We start from the raw sequence: 23,540 nt of genomic DNA, 5'->3' as shown, positions 1-23,540 counted from the left end.
AAAATATCAATATAAGTTATCTTAATAAAACATTCCATGTCATCATGTACAGCATGCATTAACATATCAATATAAGTTATCTTAATAAAACTTTCCATGTCACCATGTACAGCCGGCATGAACATATCAATATAAGTTATCTTAATAAAACTTTCCATGTCACCATGTACAGCATGCATGAACATATCAATAAAGTTATCTTAATAAAACTTTCCATGTCACCATGTTCAACCTGCATGAAAATATCAATAAAAGTTATCTTAATAAAACTTTCCATGTCACAATGTACAGCCTGCATGAAAATATCAATATGAGTTGTCTTAAAAATATCAATGTAACATGTATAAGTTGTCTTAATAAAGCTTTCCATGTCACCATGTACAGCCTGCATGAAAATATCAACATGATCAATATAAGTTATCATGATAAAACTTTCCATGTCACCATGTACAACCTGCATGAAAATATCAACATGATCATATATGATAAGTTATCTTAATAAAACTTTCCATGTCACCATGTACAGCCTGCATGAAAATATCAATATAAGTTGTCTTAAAAATATCAATATAAGTTGTCTTAATAAAAATTTCCATGTCACCATGTACAGCCTGCATGAAAATATCAATATAAGTTGTCTTAAAAATATCAATATAAGTTGTCTTAATAAAAATTTCCATGTCACCATGTACAGCCTGCATGAAATTATCAATATAAGTTATCTTAATAAAACATTCCATGTCATCATGTACAGCCTGCATGAAAATATTAATATTAGTTATCTTAATTGATATTTCAATTTATATTTTATTGTGTCTTTTTATGTTGTACTGTTACACTGCTGTCTCAGTTTAGGGTGAAGGTTGGTGTCTGTTAAAACATTCAAACCCACTGCATTTTTATGCACCTGTCCTAAGTCAGGAGCCTGGAGTTCAGTGGTTGTCGTTCGTTGGTATTGTTCATAGGTGTTTCTGGTTTTTTATATACTAGATGAGACTGTTGGTTGTCCTGTTTGAATGGTTTTACACTAGTCATTTTGGGGGCTTTTATAGCTTACTGTTCGGTGTGAGCCAAGGCTCCGTGCTGAAGGCCGTACTTAGACCTATAATTGTTAACTTTTTATACATTGTGACTTGGATGGAGAGTTGTCTCATTGGCACTCATACCACATCTTCTTATTTATATATATATTAATAAATAATTCAACTGGAGGAAATAGCTGGAGGAAATAGCTCGTAATGCTCATCTTCTCTTCAACAGTTGTTCAACAAACCTTCAAGACACAGAAGATTACATTGTTAGTGGGCATGTGTGATATTCAAACCAATGGTAGTTTATCCATGTGATTGACAATGAGTAGTGTATTATTCAACAGTACCTATATGTATATTAAAAAAGTGAATACATATTTTTTGTGGTAAAATCAACTTTATCAATATCTGGTTTAATTCAGTTAATAGAGCACACTTGGTATAAGGTGTTTAATTCCTTAAGCTGTCAAAGTGGTTGACTATTCTCTAGCAAAATATATCAATCTGGATTTGAGTAGCTTTCAGCTAGTAAAGTTAATATTGGAGGTTATTTACAAATTATCATAATTGTAACACTATTGTTGATATGATCATGATGATAGTAACATATTATACATATATGAATCTAGCTTTTCTGTAACATTTCTTTTTTTTGTGATATATTTTGAGTAAGGGCCCCTTTGTGTATTTAAATACTGTCACAAGCAAACATAAACTAATTATATATAATCACTAGTATTACCATTTTATAAATTATTAAGCATTATCCATTAAAAAAGGCATGGACTATTCATCAAACAAAGATTATATATATATTTATTCAAGATAAAAGGCATGAAATTTGACAGACACAATAAATTAAAATGACATACAGATTATAGCACTAGAGTCGTGACTAGACACAAATAAAATTATGAAAATTATGAAAATTGCCTCACAGGGGTTAAACAATCCACTACCCCGACATCCGGGACTAAAATATTTACACCACAGGCAATCAAAACTTGTCATCAATATGCCCGACAGACTAGTTAGAGAAGTTCTTGGCGTTACCAAAATTGAAATAGAAAATCCCTTCTGCCATCCCTTCCCCACTATTTTTATCCTGGGAACAGTATATCTAACGGGAAATGAATCTGATAGGCTTTTCAGTATAAAATTGATAAAATCTCGGACTTTACGAGACTTCTCGTGATTTATGGATTTTGGTAGCGTCTGACTGAAAAACTATCCATGCTATCGGAACTGCTCAATTAATTAACCACATAATTCTAATCGTAAATAAATACAAGTTTTATCATAAAATATATATATTTTGTCATATGAAATGACCAAAATAAGTGTGATTTATTTGATGTAAAGTGTTTTATAATGGTTTGTGAATTTGTGAATGCAATTGACACCATTTTTTTATTACCCTGTTTGCATTCTGTACCCTTCTGTGATAAAATGAATGCGATTATAATAAATTTGAAGTGACAGATTACAATTTTCGATACACTGGTATCACTTTAAAACTTAGTTTGAATGACATTTTATTGATATTATCAGAAATTATTAGTATAAGAGTGAGTACATTTTTAACACGTCCGTTTCCGTATCATGTCTTTATTAGCTATGACCCGACAATGAAATCGGCTACAATTAGGTAGTGTCAAGTCCCGTCAATATATATGTTCCTGTTTTATCTTAGCCGATCACATTCAATTACAAGTCAGGGGTACTACTTAAACAAGTGATTTCATTATCACCTATTTCAGTGATTTGATAAATTCAGTAATCACCTATTTAAGTGATTTTGGTGTTTCCTTTGATCTTCAAATGCTAATTTCATTGATTTTCCATATTTTGACAAACTTTTCAATAATTTTCCTACATAGAACTAATTATCCCTTTCTTTTGTATATCAATTTCACCAGTGCGCTTGGACAGTAAGTTAGTGCGCTAAAGCTTTTAAAAGTACCCTTGGGAATTTTTCTATAATCAAATATTCATTAATTACTCTTACTATCAAACAAAGGTCAACAATATAAGGTAACCTGATTGGTTTTCTTTAGAGTTATAATGATCTACTTCAAGGTTATGTCCTGATCTACAAATTATTCCAGTTTTTGCATATTTTAAATAAACTGTAAAAACTGACAGGCTAATCAAGCAAAAGACAATTTCTGCATGTACATAGTTGTTTTTTCAATGGCATTCTTGTCTTTTTACCAATAAAAAAGGCAAGCTTGTGGGAGAAATATCAAGAAAATGTTATAAACACTTGTTGAAGTGATTACATTTTAACTTCTCAAATTACTTGTTTCAGTGATTTTAAAAAGTCTGTGTCTATTTTTGTGAAAATTTTTAATATTTCACAGCCAAAATCACTTGAAGAAGTGATTCTGAAATCACTTGTTTAAGTAGTACCCATGACTGATTACTTCATTCAGAATTCCAGGAATTTGAATGTTCTGATTTCTTACATGTTTCAAAAATAGAAAGAATAACTGTGGGTGGACCGGTATCATGTATTGATCACAATTCCTGTAGTTTCATTATCAATTTCCCAGTACTGAGGGATATTGTACATTGCTCAAGTGGAGACTGTACTTTGAGGGGGGGTCTGATCCCGAATCCCGCTTATTGTTTTGTCAGAATCCCGTATCCCGCTTGTCGTTGCCATAATAGCGCATGTAATTTCCCGCGTCCCGCACGACTTCGTTTCCCGTTTTCACGCTAAATTATTCGACTTTCACATGTCACGCTTAAAAAAAATCGGCCAATCCCGGATCCCGCTTACTGTTTAGTCAGATTCCCGTATCCCGCTTACACTATGTACGTAAGCAATTCTCATTTTTTTGTAATTTCCTGTGTCCAGCTAGATTTCATTTCCCGTTTTCACGGCACAATAATTTGACTTTCACGTGTCACGCTTACAAAAAATCGGCAATCCCGGGTCACACTTAGACCCCAATGAGACCCACTAAAGGCTGACTATGATGCATTGATTGATATGACCTATTACTTAGTAAAAAAAAAAATTATTTCAAAGATCATATGTATGAGATTTTATAATTATTTTGATTATAGAATATAGTGGCATATTGATATTATGATAAGGAAATGTGTATTGGATGTACCTGAAATTTTTTGTCTTGGTTTTTATTTTTTGTGCAGACATTTTACAATAAATGGATGATGTATCTCATGGAAAGACGTGCATTCTTCTGTAAATCCTTCTCATCATAACCAGTTGTAGAGAAAGAGCTTTTTAAAATACTAAAACTGTTTTACAATCAAGTCCTCAGGTCATTTTTAGACACCTGTTGTGGTTTACGTCACAATATTTGTGTTCAGGGGAAAGAACTCCACTTCCTTATTTTGACAAGACACTTTCGCGGGAAATTTACATTTCTGTGGTAGGGCAAAGAATTTTATTGTGTATCCCCTTACAGTAGCCATTGCTGTTTAACTGTCATTCAATGTGACATTTATTATATCCACAAGCTGTCAAGCTCAAATTTTAATACAATGTATGTGTACTAGTGTCGACCTGTCACACTCTCAGTCAACTAAATCACAGGCACTTGTTTTCTATCCATGGCAAGATCTACTATCCCTATATACTCGTAATATATAGGGATAGTAGAGCTTGCTATGGATAGAAAAAAAGTGCCTGTATAGCTTATTCCTTAAACATGTTGGGAAGATGATGATCCTTATAAATGGGTGTTATTAGTGTTTCCTACAGCCGAGTACAGGAGGTGTTGGCGTGGTATGGTGCCCTGCCATGTTTTCTTGATGCCCTGCCCTTTTTAGGAAAAAAGTTGGCGCCATGCCCCTTTTCCGTTGTATTTTAGAACACCCTGCCGTAATTGAATATCAGTTCTGCAATTCATCTTTTAGCAAAACCGTTTCAATTATTTCCCTTGGAACAAAATAAAAATTTTAATAGCCGACATTTTAATGAATTGAATTTCGTAATATTATGTTTGAACAGTTTTGAAGCGACAGAGTACAAATATGGTTCATGATTGATCTTATAGGGACAGCATGGATTTGTACAGGTCTTTACGAATTTAAAATGTAGACAATTTAAAAGGGATCATTTGAGTTATAATTTTACGATGCATGGGATGAACATTGATTATGTAAACAATCTGATGTTTGTTTATATTTTCTATTTATATTATTTAGTGGGTTGAGACGTCGGATTGGGTGTGAATTTACGACGGCTATATGTTGTTATATAAATAAAATTAAAGTTAAGAATATAACTGATATTATAGTTTTGAAAAGTACGAAAAATCATCAATGTTTCAATAAAAATAACAACAAAAAACACAGAATTAGATGGAAAAAAGATCAATAGCACCAGACTATGTATAGCAGTCAGGGGTACTACTTGTACAAGTAATTTTTATTAACTTGAAGAAGTAAATATTAATATACTTATATAAGTAAATTTGTAGGATACTTATACAAGTGTATTTTATTTACTTGTATAGGTAAATAATTTTTTGGCTTAGTTATGTCCCTTAGACATTCAGACTTTTTTACTTATACAAGTAAAAAAGTCATCCTATCTTCTTTTCTTGAATTCTTAGGACTTCTTTGCTCTAATAGAATTTTTAATTGTCTGTCCTTTGCAGATATCTTTACTAATCATTTAAGTGTAATTTCATGGACAATGAAAATCTCATTTGTCTGTTATCTTCAGAACACTGCTCATTTACAAACCCCAAAGGGGCAATTTTTGCGCAAATACTTAAGATCTTTGCACAATCAGTTTCTTTGTTGAATTAATTAGATGAAACATTGAACTCTAATCAAAAATTGTTAAAGGCATATTTTTACATCTCAAAACTTGAGAATTTTTGTGTGATTGTAAAATAAATATTACTTATACAAGTAAATTTTTGAAAAAATTAAGGGGAGATTATTCAAACATTATAATTAACTTATATAAGTATATTTTATTTACTTCAAGTAAATAAAGATTACTTGTTCAAGTAGTACCCCTGACTGTATAGTAAGTCTTGCTAAACAAATCTTTGAATATCCTTAAACTATTTGTACAGTTAATTGTTATGAGCCAAGGTAGCTTTGATTGTTATAAACCTGAGATCCAAAAGGTATATTTAGCACTTCTTTTGTGCATCTAAAAAGCATGCATTGCATATGCTCTTGGTCATGCAAAGTCAACTTTCACAACACATCCTTAGACAATCAATCTCAGTGATCCAGTATTAAAGTTTATAACTGGAGTTATTGGTTGAAATGAGGCAGTTGCACAATGAACATGCTCAAGATTCTATTAGCTGAGTCTAGAAGTGATAATTTTATTACAAAAAGGAATGAAATAAACAACCTTATATGCATATCTTTATTTCTTACCAATAAGTATGAAACAATGGTATATTTGGATTAAATTCCTATCCATTACAGTGCCTTTATATCTATGTAAAGAGTGCCCTAAAATTGTAGTCCTACATGCAAAGGGTGCCCTTAAAGTATAGCCAATCGTGCCAAAAGTGCCCTCTGAGAAAAAAATTACCCTGCCCTTTTCAAAAGCTGGAGGAACACTAATTATTTCCTTTTATGGGATCACATCATCACGTATCAGTCCTTTCAACAGAAAGGACGTGCTCGATCAACACCTCATTACCTGCTAACTACAAGATGTTGTGCTGGATTTATAGTTCAACAAAATGTAAATAAAAAGAAGAAAAAGGCTTAATAGGTCATCATCAGTATACCATAAGAAAAAAAAGATGAGATATGACACTATTTCTAATGTAAAAATACACTGCGGCTGTGCACTAAAAACCCCATGGAGATTTTCAAAAGCTGGCTTGAATACAGGGTTTCCAAAAAATATTTGAGCTGGACATTTTTTTTAATCGTGATTTTATTCCCTTAAGACTAAGTACAAAAAGCAATCATGGTAATCAGTTGGGCATTATATACAATTTCGCTTAAAATCTTTATTACTACCTTTTTTTTTTCATCAAATCATATGTATTTCTGATAATCTAAATCAATTTGACTATATAATTATTAATTAGATGCAAATCGTTGAAATTTAAGACATTAACTTTAGATAGACCAGCAATGTCTGGTAAAAAATAGTTTACCTGTCGCCTGAACAGTTAAATTTCAACTGTAAGACAATTAACTAACCTTGATTGTAATGAGGGGGTATTAAAGTAGGGTTTGTTTTGATAGTGCGGTACTTATTCATAATGTCACTTTTATGACCGGAAATGTGTTGCTTTTTAACGCAAAAGGTCAGGTCAATAAGATTGCATTAACATGATTAAGTACAGTTATTTTTCTTATGTTAAAATGGCAAACCTACATTATATATGTTATGTCAGGTGCAGGCCCTGCACAACAAATCAAGATAATAATTCATCAGTCAAGTCTGGACAATATGACCATTTTGGAAGCCCGGCTCAAATGCCACATATCCAGTTTCAATTTACAGCAATAAAAAACAAATATTGTATTCTTTGTAAGAATTGTTATGGGGCACACATCCATGAAATGACAATGCTTTCCCCTTTAAAAGGTTGGGGAAGATCCTCTAAAATGGGTATTATCTCCATTTATTGGTATTATATCCATGTTCAATTTCAAACACACACACACACACATACATTAAAGATGCCTTATAATTTATATGTTGTAAATATGTAAAGCTTAAATGTATTTTATTTATTTTGCCAGATATAGAAGTATGTCAGGAAGTGAAAAGACAAAAAAGAACCACAGGGACATGTACAAAGCTAAAACACCACCATGGAAAGAAACTTATAGAAAGGTACTTAAATAAGTCTTTGATCTAAATGCCTACATGTATGAGAAAATTGATATTGTGGGGCAAAAAGACTATATTCTGTGATAAATACGTCGGTCCTATTTGATGGTGTAACTTAAATAAGTTATTAGAGAAAAATAACATACATGTGTTATTACAGATACTTTTATGAGTTGTCTACTCTATTTTTATACGACCGCAAAAAAATTTTGTGGTCGTATATTGGTATGACGTTGGCGTCGTCGTCGTCGTCGTCGTCGTCGTCCGGCGTCGTCGTCCGAATACATATTGGTTTTCGCACTCTTACTTTAGTTTAAGTGAATGGATCTTTTTGAAATTTGACCATAAGGTTAAATACCACAAAAGGAAGGTTGGGATTAATTTTGGGGGTTATGGTACCAACAGTTAAGGAATTAGGGGCCAAAAAGGGGCCAAAAATGAGCATTTTCTAGTTTCCAGACAATAACTGTGGAACGGTGTATGGATCTCTCTGAAATTATACTACAAGTTTCCATACCACAAAGGGATGGTTAGGATTTGCTTTGGGGGGTTATGGCTCAAACCGTTTAGGAATTAGGGGCAAAAAAGTGGGAAAAACAAGGTTGTCCTGGTTAATGGACAAATACTTTAGTACAAAACATAATTTAAAGCAGTGTAAGGGAGATAAATCAAATACATCATTGAAATTATCTCCCTTACACTGCTTTTAAATTATGTATAAAGTAATGGTTAATGAACAATAAAGATAATCTAAAACAGTGTAAGGGAGGTAATCCAAATACAACATTTTGGTTACTTCCCTTACACTGCTTTTAAATTATGTTTAAAGAAATGCATATTTATAAAGGAAGACCAGTAAAAATATCTGCAAATGTTTTCATCTTTTTTTTTTACAAAAAAATCCATATGAAAGATTTGACACTATATTTTTATTAATTCTATTATAAAATAGATTAAGTTAGCACTATGGTAAATTTAAATGGGTAATTATGGTTGCCAACTCCATTGGAAATTTGAATTGAGATTATGACCATATCTTGAGGGAAAGAATTTTTTTGGGGGAAAAAGGGGGGGGGGGGATAAAAAGAAATTGTGGGGGGCCAATTTTTTCTCATTTCAGATTTCAGAAATTAAAAAGAATTATTCTTCAAATATTATTTTTTTTTCAAATTTCAAATATTGAAAAATTTCAAGAAGTAATCTTTAATTGCACAGTATGGCGCATTAGATTTGTAAAATCTTTGATCACATTTATTTATTTGTTATGCCAAATCTAACAGTGTATTTAGATTTTTAATTTTGGGTCCAGTTTTCAAATTGGTCTACATTAATGTCCAAAGGGTCCAAAATTAAACTTTGTTTGATTTTAGCAAAAATTGAATATATGAGGTTCTTTGATATGCTGAATCTAAACATGTATTTAGATTTTTGATTTTTGGCCCAGTTTTCAAGTTGGTCCGAATTGGGGTCCAAAATTAAACTTTGTTTGATTTCAACAAAAATTGAATATATGGGGTTCTTTGATATGCTGAATCTAACCATGTATTTAGATTTTTTATTTGTGGACCCCGTTATCTAATTGGGTCATATTGAGGTCAAAAGGGTCCAAAATTAAACTTTGTTTGATTTCATCTAAAATTGAATTATTGGGGTTCTTTGATATTCCAAATCTAACCGTGTATTTAGGTTTTTAATTTTGGGTCCTGTTTTTTAAATTGGTCTACATTGAGGTCCAAAGGGTCCAAAATTAAACTTAGTTTGATTTTGACAAAAATTGAATTCTTTGGGTTCTTTGATTTGCTGAATCTAAACATGTGTTTAGATTTTTGATTATGGGCCCAGTTTTCAAGTTGGTCCAAGATAGGGTCCAGTATTTAAACTTTGTTTGATTTCAACAAAAATTGAATATATGGGGTTCTTTGATATGCTGAATCTAAACATATATTTAGATTTTTGATTATGGGCCCAGTTTTCAAGTTGGTCCAAATTGGGGTCCAAAATTAAACTTTGTTTGATTTCAACAAAAATTGAATATATGAGGTTCTTTGATATGCTGAATCTAACCATGTATTTAGATTTTTTATTTGTAGGCCCCGCTATCAAATTGGTTCATATTGAGGTCAAAAGGGTCCAAAATTAAACTTTGTTTGATTTCATCGAAAATTGAATTATTGGGGTTCTTTGATATGCCAAATCTAACCGTATTTTTAATTTGGGTCCCGTTTTTTAAATTGGTCTTCATTGAGGTCCAAAGGGTCCAAAATTAAACTTTGTTTGATTTTAACAAAAATTGAATTCTTGGGGTTCTTTGATATGCTGAATCTAAACATGTGTTTAGATTTTTGATTATGGGCCCAGTTTTCAAGTTGGTCCAAGTTGGGGTCAAAAATTAAACTTTTTTTTGAATTCAACAAAAATTGAATATATGGGGTTCTTTGATATGCTGAATCTAACCATGAATTTAGATTTTTTATTTGTGGGCCCCGCTATCAAATTGGTTCATATTGAGGTCAAAAGGGTCCAAAATTAAACTTTGTTTGATTTCATCAAAAATTGAATTATTGGGGTTCTTTGATATTCCAAATCTAACCGTGTATTTAGATTTTTAATTTTAAGTCCCGTTTTTTAAATTGGTCTACATTAAGGTCCAAAGGGTCCAAAATTAAACTTAGTTTGATTTTAGCAAAAATTGAATTCTTGGGGTTCTTTGATATGCTGAATCTAAACATGTGTTTAGATTTTTGATTATGGGCCCAGTTTTCAAGTTTGACCAAGTTGGGGTCCAAAATTAAACTTTGTTTGATTTTAACAAAAATTGAATATATGGGGTTCTTTGATATGCTGAATCTAACCATGTATTTTGATTTTGGACATTGGACCATAATAGGTAAATTAAAAAAATTCAAGTTCTTAGACCACATTCTTTCTGTGTCAGAAACCTATGCTGTGTCAAATATTTAATAACAATCCAAATTCAGAGCTGTATCAAGCTTGAATGTTGTGTCCATACTTGCCCCAACTGTTCAGGGTTCGACCTCTGCGGTCGTATCAAGCTGCGCCCCAGCGAAGCATTTTATTCTTAATCTGTAGTAACATATGTTTGTTATTAGTCAAATATATCATATTTTTATTTTTAGTGGGCACTTGGGAATTCTTGAAACTTTGCGCATTAACTTAATACATAACCTTAATAACTAGTTTTCCTATTCAATTAATACATTTTTGATCAAGCATGGTAAATCAATGAGACAAGGCTTTTAAGGGATAAACTAAGCTGTAATAACAAGGCTTAGTTATTACAGGCATATAACTAATTATTATATGAGACACTTGGAATCTTGCACAGAACATCATTACATGCTCTGATCATTATTTCTTACAATAAATTAAAATAGATTGTGACAATGCCTGAGCAAAGGCATTGAAGAGATGTAGAGAAGCTGTAATAACAACCTTTAGTTATTACAGGCATATATTTTCTGTAATAACATAGGTGTACTATGCATGATTGACAACTATGAACTGTTATATCTTTCTAAAGTTTAGTATACACAAAGACAATGATAATATCAATAGAACTTGTATACAATTTAACAAAATAAGAAATGTATATTGCCCCTTTGAAACATGTAAAATACATATGTTATCACAGTTTTTTTGATTATTTAGTCCACAATAACAAATGTATGTTATTTTTCTCTAATAACTTATTAAAGTTACAACCTTGGCTGTTAATAGAAACGTAGCAAAGCCAATCTGACCAAACCAAAATATTTGCCTGACATAGAAAGGCAGGCAGCTTCCAGACCTTTGCTCATTCCATTTAATGGGTTGGGTCTAAATGAAAAAAATACTTGTGTTTAGGGATTCCTTACTTGCTGTATTTTTTATGCCTACCCTAAAGTTTTTATTGGCATTCTTTTTTTTGTAGTGAATCGTGACACAACTCTCTTACTTTGACAGTTTTGTTTCAGCACAATTTAAGAACAAACTAAAAAAAAAACCAGCTGAATTACAAATTATTTGCAAGATTGATATTAAAATAAAAACAAGTATCAAAAAAACAAAAGACTCAAAGTCACACTTTAAGAGTAAATAAGTTATTGAAGGCTAGTTCAAAGACCAATTGTAGCTAAAATTAATAGACCATCCTTTTCCAAAATTGAATATCAATCAAAACACACTCATTTTTAAGAAACACTTTCGAACTGAAAAATGCCAAGAGTCTTAATGCTTTGGAGAAGTTACAAATGCTATGGAAAAATACCAGAAATATGCATTATAAAACCTTATATTATCAGGCTATTATCCATAAAGTTTTCACTACTTTTTAATACTTTTGCAAACATTTTGGGTACAAGCATACTTCATGCTAAGTGGCTTTGCCTACAGCATAACAAATAAACATTAGAGAAAAGAACAGACAGTCATAAAACCTTTTATGTACCAAAATTGATAAATTTTCTCACAAAACTAACAAATGAATCAATGATTTTACTTTTAATTGACTCTGAAGGCTAGGCCTCTCTGTCATAAAAACTTAACTAGCTCAGTACTCGGAGCTCAAATTTGGTGCTCAAAACACCAAATCCAATATTTTGATTGGTTGATTTCCGAGTCGCAGTTCGATAATTGAACTAGAAAGTTTTATGGCAGTAAGCCCCAGCCAATCTGTTATTCACATTGTAAAAGGGAGATAACTACATATTGTACTCAATTCAGAGATGTTTGGACAGATTGAGACAAAGCAGGTCGAAGTTTCAAGACCGATTCCGTGGTATAAACAGTAAAGAAATGGAGAAGGATGCTAATGATAACTTTATACATGAGTTAATGAGAGAGGAACTGAAGATAATACAAAGGTCATTTCAGGGGTCACCTACATTTGATGATAATGAGGTAAACGTATTTATTTCAAGGATTTCATTGAATAAGGCTACAGATGAATAAGATATTTGTAACTTTCTTTTACAGATGTTTATTGAATAGCCATTAACTCAGTTTTTCTTGAATATTTTCGTTTTTTAACATGTTTAAGTAATGGTTGAGGAATAATAAGAGATGTGGGTATTATGATAGCAACTTAATGATAACACAAATGACCAAACGACAGAAGTCAACATGCAGTATTCAACAAATATGTTAATCTCTAAATCGTTTCGAGTTTTAAAATAAATCCCCAAAATATAAATAGAAACTTTAAAAGATTTTCATTAACAAACAACAAAAAACATTATAATATGACAAAAGAAAATCTTAAACATCACTGATGATATTCCTGATATGGGATGTGCACATTTATATGTAGTACAGATAAATGCTTGTATTAAACATCTACATAAAAACATAAAACCAAATTTACTTTTTTGTGTAATTACATTGTATGTATATATGTGAAATGAGCTAGATTCAAAACCATTTACCTCTTTATAGATGGAAACAGACAAATTAGACTTTGATATTGATGAATATGTAACATATTTTGATGACATTCAACAAGAGCTGATTCAAGAAGGTATGTGGAATATTGTGGCATTTATGTGCGAAATTTTTGTATCTAGGGTTTTCATAACACAGAACAAGAGGTTAACTTCTTTTGATTAAATCTATTAAATATCACTACAAATTTGGTTAAAAGGTCACAAAGTTTACAGGTTATTGGAGCTAAGTATTGATAAGATCAACAAACAGACAGTTTTTTTTTACAGAGCATCGTCTGCAGAAAGTTAAATGGTGGTTGGAATCAAGTTCAGCTTGTCACTGATAATTTTTTTTTTTGAAATGTGAAAGGAACTTATATATGTACTTCATTACTGATTATCAAAAGTATGTTGAAATGTAATAAGGCACTTGTTACATTGATTGCACACAAATTCTTTGATGTTTAGCAAACAACAATCAATCAAAATTATACTATACAGAAACCAATTATTAAAATAAACATTGTACAACCTTTTCACAAATGTTTGTACTGTAGACTCCACCTCATCGGATATCGGCTAAATGAATATATCGGCTATTGTAATATTATTTGAAAACACCAAACCCTTCCCTTTATGTTGAATGTTAATTTTATCGTATAATCGAATATCGGATAAAAGAATATATCGGCAATTGGATAAGAATATTCAGAAAATTTTGTTCAAAACCATGCACAATCGGATATTTTCAATGACTTTCTGACAGGAAATGTATTGGTGAAATGGAATGGAAAATTGTGACTTATTGTGCTGGGAAGCATTTTGATATCCAATTTTTTTTTAATTCTGCTTGGTTGATTACAGAACTTACCAATTTTTTTTAATTCCCTATACTATAAGCCAACAGTATTATCTATTGAAAATTTATAAAGTTTCTTCTATTTTTTGTTTTGCAGAGAAAAGAATGATTGACGAATATGAAAATAGTTTACAACAAGAAGAGAAATCATTATGTACAGCCATAGAGAGACTATGTACAGATGAAGTTATATGTCCTCTTTGTCAAAAGTTAGTTTGTCATTAATAGTATGTCACATATATATTTCTCGAATTTTTACCTGATTTATCCTTTTCCTGACCTGTTGATTATTTTTATTCAATCAACGTGTGGTTCCTTTCATCTCAGTTTTTCAATGGTCAAAGTTTAATTAATTATCTCAAGATGGATACTGCTCTAGAGATTTTTGGGCTTTTGAACAAACATGTATGCAATCATATTGTCAATAATGTTTCTAACTATACAAAATTGTTTAAAAGTATTTTATTGAATCATATTTTACATTTTCATTTATCTGATTCTTTGGCAATTTAACCCTTTCTGAACCCATTGTTTAAAAAAATTTAATCAACATGTGGTTACCAATGATCTTAGTAGATTGTTGCAGGGACAGTCTATACTAACAGGACTGGTCACTTATAACAATATCTATCAAATTTTGCAGACAGAACTGTGCCGTTGGTGATGTCACGTGACTTCATAGCAAATCATTTCACATTTACAAAGTGTTCTTCATAACTATATGTTCAAGTTTAATGAAGTAACATTTTTATGAAATAGTATACATTTTGTCATTGCAAAATGCTGTTTTTGAAAAGATTTCACGGATAGTTTTTTAAATATAGATCTTTGAACTTTGAGGTATTTTGTTAATAAATTTCGAGTGGCCGCCATCTTGTTCGATATGTAATCCCCCTTTGTACGACTGCAGTGTTCTTCAAAACGATATGTCTCAGTTTAATAATTTGACATTCTTTTAAAATCTTATATTTTTTGTCATGGTAAATGGCTATTAATCAGATTTTATACATTTGTATTAACAATTATTAAATTACAATGTACCTTGAAATACGCAAATAACTACTAGCTTCTTATATCAGAGATACGAAACTAAGTTTATTGTTGGGTGATAGCTTTACACGGGAGGCTTAGTTCTTAATCAAAATCAATAGAGACGAGTCCTATTAGTATAGACTGTCCCTGATTGTTGGATGAGTTAAAAGGTCATAACCTTTATCAGCTCTCCTGATGAATCAAAATGTGCTTACATGTGTTAGAGATATTGACAATGTTATAAAAACTTTTACTACAGGTAAATAGTTAGATGTTCAGAAATTTTTGTTGAAGTTGTTTACTCTTATATATAAATATATTTTTCATTCAATGCAATGTTCTTGAATAAAAGTGATATTTTATTCATGCTGGCTTCCATTTGACCCAGAGATGCATAAATGAAGTGTTTGCTCATCAATGTCATGTATGACGTAGAAATCAGTAATATGGAGGCACTCTAAGGGGATATTTGTATATCAATAATGAAAATTTATTTGATAATCAATAGAGAAACAGATTCTTACTCATGGATTACCACATTTATCCAATTTTGATAGTTAAATTATTGAAATTTAAAGTCCATGCCTTTTTTAGCTCACCTGACCTGAAGGGTCAAGTGAGCTTTTCTCATCACTTGGCGTCCGTCGTCCGTCGTCGTCGTCTGTCGTCGTTAGCTTTTTACAAAAATCTTCTCCTCTGAAACCACTGGGCCAAATTTAACCAAACTTGGCCACAATCATCATTAGGGTATCTAGTTTTAAAAATGTGTCCGATGACCCTGGCAACTAACCAAGATGGCCGCCATGGCTAAAAATAGAACATGGGGGTAAAATGTAGATTTTGGCTTATATCTCTGAAACCAAAGCATTTAGAGTAAATCTGACATAGGGTAAAACTGATTATCAGGTCAAGATCTATCTGCCCTGAAATTTTCAGACAAATCTGACAACCTGTTGTTAGGTTGCTGCCCCTGAATTGGTAATTTTAAGGAAATTTTGCAGTTTTTGGTTATTATCTTGAATATTATTATAGATAGAGATAAACTGTAAACAGCAATAATGTTCAGCAAAGTAAGATCTACAAATAAGTTGTCATGACCAAAATTGTCAGTCGTCCCCTTTAGGAGTTATTGCCCTTAACAGTCAATTTTTAACAATTTTTCGTAAATTTTTGTAATCTTTTACAAAAATCTTCTTCTCTGAAACTACTGAGACAAATTTAACCATACTTGGCCATAATCATTATTAGGGTATCTAGTTTAAAAAATTTGTCCGATGACCCCGACTTCCAACCATCATGGCCAACTTAGTTAAAAATAGAACATAGGGGTAAAATGCAGTTTTTAGCTCACCTGACCTGAAAGGTCAAGTGAGCTTTTCTCATCACTTTGCGTCCGTCGTCCGTCGTCCGTAAACTTTTACAAAAATCTTCTCCTCTGAAACTACTGGGCCAAATTTGACCAAACTTGGCCACAATCATCATTGGGGTATCTAGTTTAAAAAATGTGTCCGATGACCCCGCCAACCAACCAAGATGGCCGCCATGGCTAAAAATAGAACATGGGGGTAAAATGTAGATTTTGGCTTATATCTCTGAAACCAAAGCATTTAGAGCAAATCTGACATGGGGTAAAATTGTTTATCAGGTCAAGATCTATCTGCCCTGAAATTTTCAGATGAATCGGACAACCCGTTGTTGGGTTGCTGCCCCTAAATTGGTAATTTTAAGGAAATTTTGCTGTTTTTGGTTATTATCTTGAATATTATTATAGATAGAGATAAACTGTAAACAACAATAATGTTCAGCAAAGTATGATCTACAAATAAGTCAACTTGACCAAAATGGTCAGTTGACCCCTTAAGGAGTTATTGCCCTTTATAGTCAATTTTTAACCATTTTTCGTAAATTTTTGTAATCTTTTACAAAAATCTTCTCCTCTGAAACTACTAAGACAAATTTAACCAAAATTGTCCACAATCATCATTAGGGTATCTAGTTTAAAAAATGTGTCCGATGACCCTGCCCGCAAACCAAGATGGCCGACATGGCAAAAAAATAATACATAGGGTAAAATGCAGTTTTTGGCTCATATCTCTGAAACCAAAGCATTTAGAGCAAATCTGATGGTATAAAATTGTTCATTAGGTCAAGATCTATCTGCCCTGAAATTTTCAGATGAATCGGACAACCCGTTGTTGGGTTGCTGCCCCTGAATTGGTAATTTTAAGAAAATTTTGCAGCTTTTGGTTATTATCTTGAATATTATTATAGATAGAGATAAACTGTAAACAGCAATAATGTACAGCAAAGTTAGATCTACAAATAAGTCAACATGACCAAAATTGTCAATTGACCCCTGAAGGAGTTATTGCCCTTTATAGTCAATTTTTTACAATTTTCATAAATTTTGTAAATTTTTGTAAATTTTTACAAAATATTTTCCACTGCAACTACTGGGCCAAGTTCATTATAGATAGAGATAATAGTAAGGAGCAAGAATGTTCAGTAAAGTAAGATCTACAAACACATCACCATCACCAAAACACAATTTTGTCATGAATCCATCTGTGTCCATTGTTTAATATGCACATAGACCAAGGTGAGCGACACAGGCTCTTTAGAGCCTCTAGTTGGTTTATATCTCTGAAACTAAAGTATTTAGAGCAAATCTGACAGGTGGCAAAAATGTTCATCAGATTTAGATTTATTTGCCCTGAAATTTCAGACAAATCCAACGACCCGTTGTTGGGTTGCTGCCCCTGAGTTAGTAATTTTACAAAAATTTTGCAGTTTTTTGTTATTATCTTAGATATCATTATAATATCTAATATCTAATACTATTAATTATGATTTTAACCTTATTTTACATGATTTCCAAAGCATCAGTAAATACAGGTGAGCGACACAGGCTCTTCAGAGCCTCTAGTTTTATCTTGTTTGGATAAATACGATAATCCACTTGTACCAATTTAAGAATTTATAGTTCTCAAACCATTATGAAATGATTCTATGTGATTTAAGCTTTATGACAAAAGATATTGTCATGAGTGTAGTGACCTCACTTTGATAAAGATACAATGTGAGTCATTTTAAATGGCATTCATTTAATTTAGTCCCATGATGATGATGAGGCTAAATAAAAGTATATGTGTAGTTCCAGTTACCCAACCGACCCTAGTTTAAACCCCCGACCCTAGAACTTTTTTTTCATTTCTGAGAAATAAATTTTCAAACGATCAAATTTTGAGGAATGTGAATTTAAATAATTAAATTCACAGACTTCTATCATCTGAATTTCCATTAGAAGTATCCACTATGGCTAAAATGCAACAAATTCTCAACAGAATGCAACAAAATTAACTAAAAACATAACATATTTGTTTATTTTACAACCAAACACATGGAAAATGGCGAACTTCCGGTAGGGATGTGTATAATACCGGAATTTGACTCGGTAAACACACGATTTTTTTCCGGATTTTGACAATCCAAAATAAAAATTGAAAAAAGATAAAATAAAATTGCCGACCTACCAACCCTATTTTTTTACGGATGTAACTGGAACCACACATATACTTTTATTTTGCCTGAACAGTGGGAAGGAAGGTTTTAACAAAAACTTAGAAAATAGTTAACTTTTGGAAGCATGAACCAAAAGATAAGGATAAATGAGGCAGCAATCGAACAACACCACTAACCAAAAGATGTCTAGAGTTTCTTGTCTATATATCTTGTTAAACATAATAATTATAGCCAAACTAGATAAAATATTGAACAAAATTACTGCAAACTCACTAGTATTTTTTTCTCTCCAGAAGTCAGTTGTTACAGAACAAAGGTGTAATATTTTGCCGATGTGGGTTGAGAATAGATACAGAGGTAAGCAAAACTTTTGAGTTATTAGAATTTTTGACTCAAGTCTTTTTGAACTTATTGTGACTTGACTGTATGGGTTGTTTTCCACCTATTGCAATTTATTCAAAATTCTGTCCAAATAGCCATTTGATTTATAAAACCACTGTTCAACTGGTCAGAAATTTGAACAAACTGCTGTAGAAAACTACAGTCAAGTCATGAAAGTGCCAGGTGATAAAATAAAGCATACTTACAACCCTATAAGACTTAAATTTCCACTTCAGTGATATTATGAAAAATCAGTCTAACCATTTGTATACAAATTGTATTGGAATTGTCATGCTAAAGGTGATAGGTAGTAATTTTGAAATGCTATGAAAATTTCCAGATTAAGCTTTCATACAATTTTAAAAAGTCTTCTATATTCGTAAGAATCAAACATCATTTGAATTAAAACATCTTATATTCAGTAAAATATGTGTGAAATTACAATATGTTGTTTATAAGTTTCCATGGGAGATAACCTAAAATTATTGTTCTTTTGAATATAGAAGACTTTTCAAAAGAAAAATTTATTATCTCCCATGGAAACTTCCTAACAACATATTGCAATTTCACACATATTTTACTTAATATAAGATGTTTTAATTCAAATGATGTAATATTCTTATGTATATAGAAGACTCTTATCAAGAAAATTTGTATGAAAACTTAGTTTGGACATTTTTACAGAAATTCAAAATTACTATCTAATATCACCTTTAGCATAACAATTCCTTTAAAATTTGTATACAAATGGTTAGACTGATTTTTCATAATATCATTGAAGTGGAATTAAAGTCTTCTATGATTGTAAGTATGCTTTATTATACCCCACGCAACGAGTTGCGGAGGGTATAATGTTTTTGACCCGTCCATCCGTCAGTCCGTCAGTCCTGTTTCTTGTCATCGCAACTCCTCTCAAACCACACAACAGAATTTCATGAAACCTTTTTAGATAATAAGGACATACTATGTAGTTGTGCATATCGACAGGAAATTGAGATTCAATTTTTTTTCTAGGAGTTACGCCCCTTTGAACTTATTTACTTTAATGTACTACTGCAACAGTTTGTCATCACAACTCCTCTGAAACCACACAACAGAATTTCATGAAACTTTGTAGATAATAAGGACATACTATGTAGATGTGCATATCGACAGGAAATTATGATTCAATTTTTTTTTCTTATACAATTTTTTTTTCTTGCACATACATTTTTGTATTTTATTTCTCCAATGACAATGTGAGGACGTGGGGTATGTGAGCGCACTCACTAAGGTTCTTTAATTTTATTACCTTACACTATCATGACTTGACCGTGGTTTTCTACAGCAATTTGTTCAAATTTCTGACCAGTTGAACAGTTTGGTTTTATAAAACAAATTGCAATTTGGTCAGAATTTTGAATAAGTTGCAATAGGTGGAGAGCAACACTTGCAGGCAAGTCACAGTAATTAGTGAAGTTAAGAATAGTTGCAAAAACAAGTCATGTTAGCTATAGGCAATGTTTTAAAACATTTGGTTTTATTCTTTAAAAAAATTTGAAGATACCGGAGTCTACTGTACCAAATATCATTAGCCCAGGAAGGTTTGACATCAACATCTTATTCAAAGAAATGAGAAAGAATTCACTTCAGTCCACACAAAATAACACAGAAAACTTTGTGCAACACAAACCTTACTACATGTATAATAAGGGGATGAACTTATATGCTATGAAAGGACACATAAAGGATAAAAATGTCCTTTTCGACAAGTGACACATGTCCCCTTAAAAGCTAAAGATACTAGTCTGCAAGTGCTAGTTATGCAGGTTATCATCAGCTTGGGAATGAATCTTTGTTTTTATTTAAAAGTGACAAGAAATAGATTGCAGATAAGAATAAATAACACTTTCATAAATTGAGATATTGATCAAACTCGAGCTCTTAGATTTGAGATTCCCTTGTGGTCTTGTGGTAGTGTGTTGGACTCCATGTGCTGAAAATGAAATGACAAATGCTGACTGACTGATTCTTTTTGAATGAATTAGTGTTGAAGATCATTAATGACCCATCCAATAAACGAATTACCTGTAACAACAGATTATGACACCTGTTTGTACCAGTTGATTAGCTTGGGGTCGTAAACAAAGTCTTAAACTTGTAGCCAGGTAAAATATCGTACAATTTATTTTTTTATCTTTACCAATTTAAATGATGATCGATAATATTACCATTACAGTCAAGAAATGAAAATTTTGATATAGGAAAATGTTGGCGCCAGAAATATTGCCAGCAGGCTTATTTTGTCGCTAGATGAAAAAAAAATCGCAATTAGCGACATTGGCAAAGCCCAGTGCGGACCTTGCTTCCTGTGGACTGTTACCTTGTGAACTAGCATGTATACATATCCAGCTTAGTGTGATTATCCTAGCACAAAGCAGGGATCGATATTCATATTACATTAACATGTTCTCATCCTGAATATGGATTTTATTTGCCGCTGGACGTGAAACATATGCACAGCCACCTCAGATTTGAGAAATTTTTATAGTTTAATTTTTTTGTGTGACTGTTAATGTTTGCTTATTTTAATAGAATCAAGATGCACTTACTTTAGCTTTTTGCAAGCTCAGTACTTAAACCGTAAGGTGGTTTAGCCAGGATGTGAAAAACTGTGAAATTATTTCTCAGGTGATATTTCAATTATGTGCTGTGTTTCCTTTTGTAGCAAGACTGCATAACCTTAGCTAATGTTAAATCTTCCTTAGAAGAAGGTATAAACCAGCATAGTACTACCTGTGAAGGAGAGTCTGTGTTTTCTTCTGTTCAGGATTATGGCAGTAACAACTTACTCATGTCCTGTAAGGTTTGTACTTTTGTTTAATTTGATTACACACATCTACCGTAAGCTGTGTGTATGCCTCATCTAGGAGAGTAGGGTGGCATTATGCTATAAGACCATCTGTTCTTTCCTCAGCAGAGAATCTTTTTAGAGTAAAAAAATTGGTGTAAGGTAGTTCTCCAAGACATTATAAAAAAAACACATGGGGTGTACTATTAAAAACTACTGCCAAATAGTTCTTTCCTACATTTCACAGTCCACTAATCAGGTTAAAAGAGAGGTTACATGATAGATACTAAAGGGACATTCAAAGTGTTAAGTCAAAGATCTAACAATGCAAAATACGAAAATGTCCAATAGACAAACAACAGTCTCTTGAAACACAACATAGAAAACTAAAGACGGAGCAACTCAAACCCCACTCAAAACGGTGATTTTAAAGCTTCGGTTAAAAAAAGAGTTTACAATGAGGTTGTGGTCACAATTAGATGGTGAATTTTCTCAATAACCATGTCTTAGTTTCTCTGCTGTGTTTTTGCATGGTTTGTTTGCCTTTTTAATGTTTATCTTATGAGAAACATTCTTATTAATATAACAATAATACATTTTACTCTAGGAATTTGCTTTGACCAAAAGTATGTAAAGTGGTCTAAATAGTTCATCTACAGTGATCCCTAGCATATCAACACTGAAGTTGTGAGTTTGAAACCTGCTTAAGCAAGGTGCATTTGACTCCGATTTTAATAATTACTAGGATTGCTTGTTTTCCTGCCGAAGGTCAAGATTCTCTCAGGGTACACACTGCTTCCTACTTCAATAAAAACTTGCTGCCACATGGTATAGCCAATAGCGCTGAAAGTGACTTAAACACCAACAATCAATCAATCAATGCATCTGTTAAAAACATTTAAACCTACAATTTATTATCTTGTTCTTTCAGACCTGTGATTGGATGTACATTGTGATTTAGACCAGAAGTAACTGGATTGAAGACGTGATCAAATACCAAAAGGATATTATTGGAGGCACTGGCTTCTTACAATGTTTTCTCTGTTTAGAAACAAGAAGCAAAAAGCAAGATAACTCAACTGGTTCTTGTTCTAGAAAGCTCCTGTGTGTACTGAAAAAATGTGAAACATTGAGAATATGGGAAAATATATAAAATGCTAAACTTGATAATGAAATATTCTATGTTTGTGTGCAGGTACATGAATGTGATTGTAAATAAATTGTTATGTTAAAGTATTTTATCATTTAAATTTACAAAAGGATAACAGGAAACACCAAAAACATTGGACAGAACAGCAGACTAAACAACGCACTAACACCCAACTTCTCTGAAAATAAGATGATTGCTTACTAACACTTCATTTTAACTGTTGTTGATACAGAATTCAGGCTTGTATAGTCCACGGTTATATTCTCCAAAATTGAACCTGGCAGACAGGGGTGGGGATTAAGCAAGAAATAAGAGAAAAATTTGATTTTGCGAGGTTTGTTTACGTTCCGCCATGTTTGTTATTTAAATTGTAGAGGGCACTCATCATTTTCAAAACTAATAATTTACCTAATCCATATTAATATGCAATTTTTATTCAATATCTAATATAAACTGATAAATTTCAAAATTAAATGCTTCATTACAAATTTCGGGTTTCTTTTTATT

General features: G+C 31.9%; 2 protein-coding genes across 3 annotated transcripts in view; one reads left to right on the top strand and one right to left on the bottom strand.

Annotated features, from left to right (window-relative positions):
* The window catches only part of LOC127711923 (inositol polyphosphate 5-phosphatase K-like), a 30,758-nt gene extending 26,411 nt beyond the window's left edge, over nt 1-4,347 (bottom strand). The window contains exon 1 of the mRNA XM_052218082.1: nt 4,157-4,347. Within this exon, the coding sequence (XP_052074042.1) occupies nt 4,157-4,197 (41 nt within the window). The 5' untranslated portion in view covers nt 4,198-4,347. The remainder of the gene's footprint in view (nt 1-4,156) is intronic.
* A 22-nt stretch (nt 4,348-4,369) lies between these two features.
* On the top strand, nt 4,370-23,119 carry LOC127711924 (RPA-interacting protein B-like). Of its 2 annotated transcripts, none has more exons than XM_052218085.1 (8): nt 4,370-4,435; nt 7,749-7,842; nt 12,562-12,738; nt 13,273-13,354; nt 14,216-14,327; nt 18,966-19,029; nt 21,761-21,893; nt 22,815-23,119. In XM_052218085.1, exons 2-8 carry the CDS (start codon nt 7,759-7,761, stop codon nt 22,820-22,822), a joined length of 660 nt encoding a protein of 219 aa, XP_052074045.1. In that variant the 5' UTR covers nt 4,370-4,435; nt 7,749-7,758; the 3' UTR covers nt 22,823-23,119. The 2 variants fall into 2 exon arrangements, with proteins under 2 accessions (XP_052074045.1, XP_052074044.1); XM_052218084.1 differs by having other exon boundaries at nt 21,761-21,898.
* The last annotated feature ends 421 nt before the right edge of the window (nt 23,120-23,540 follow it).

The sequence above is a fragment of the Mytilus californianus genome, unplaced genomic scaffold (assembly GCF_021869535.1).
Source record: "Mytilus californianus isolate M0D057914Y unplaced genomic scaffold, xbMytCali1.0.p SCAF_8, whole genome shotgun sequence".
NCBI classification, from domain to species: Eukaryota; Metazoa; Mollusca; class Bivalvia; order Mytilida; family Mytilidae; genus Mytilus; species Mytilus californianus.
The sequence above is the reverse complement of the archived record's forward strand: the minus strand, read 5'-3'. Positions and strand labels throughout refer to the sequence as shown.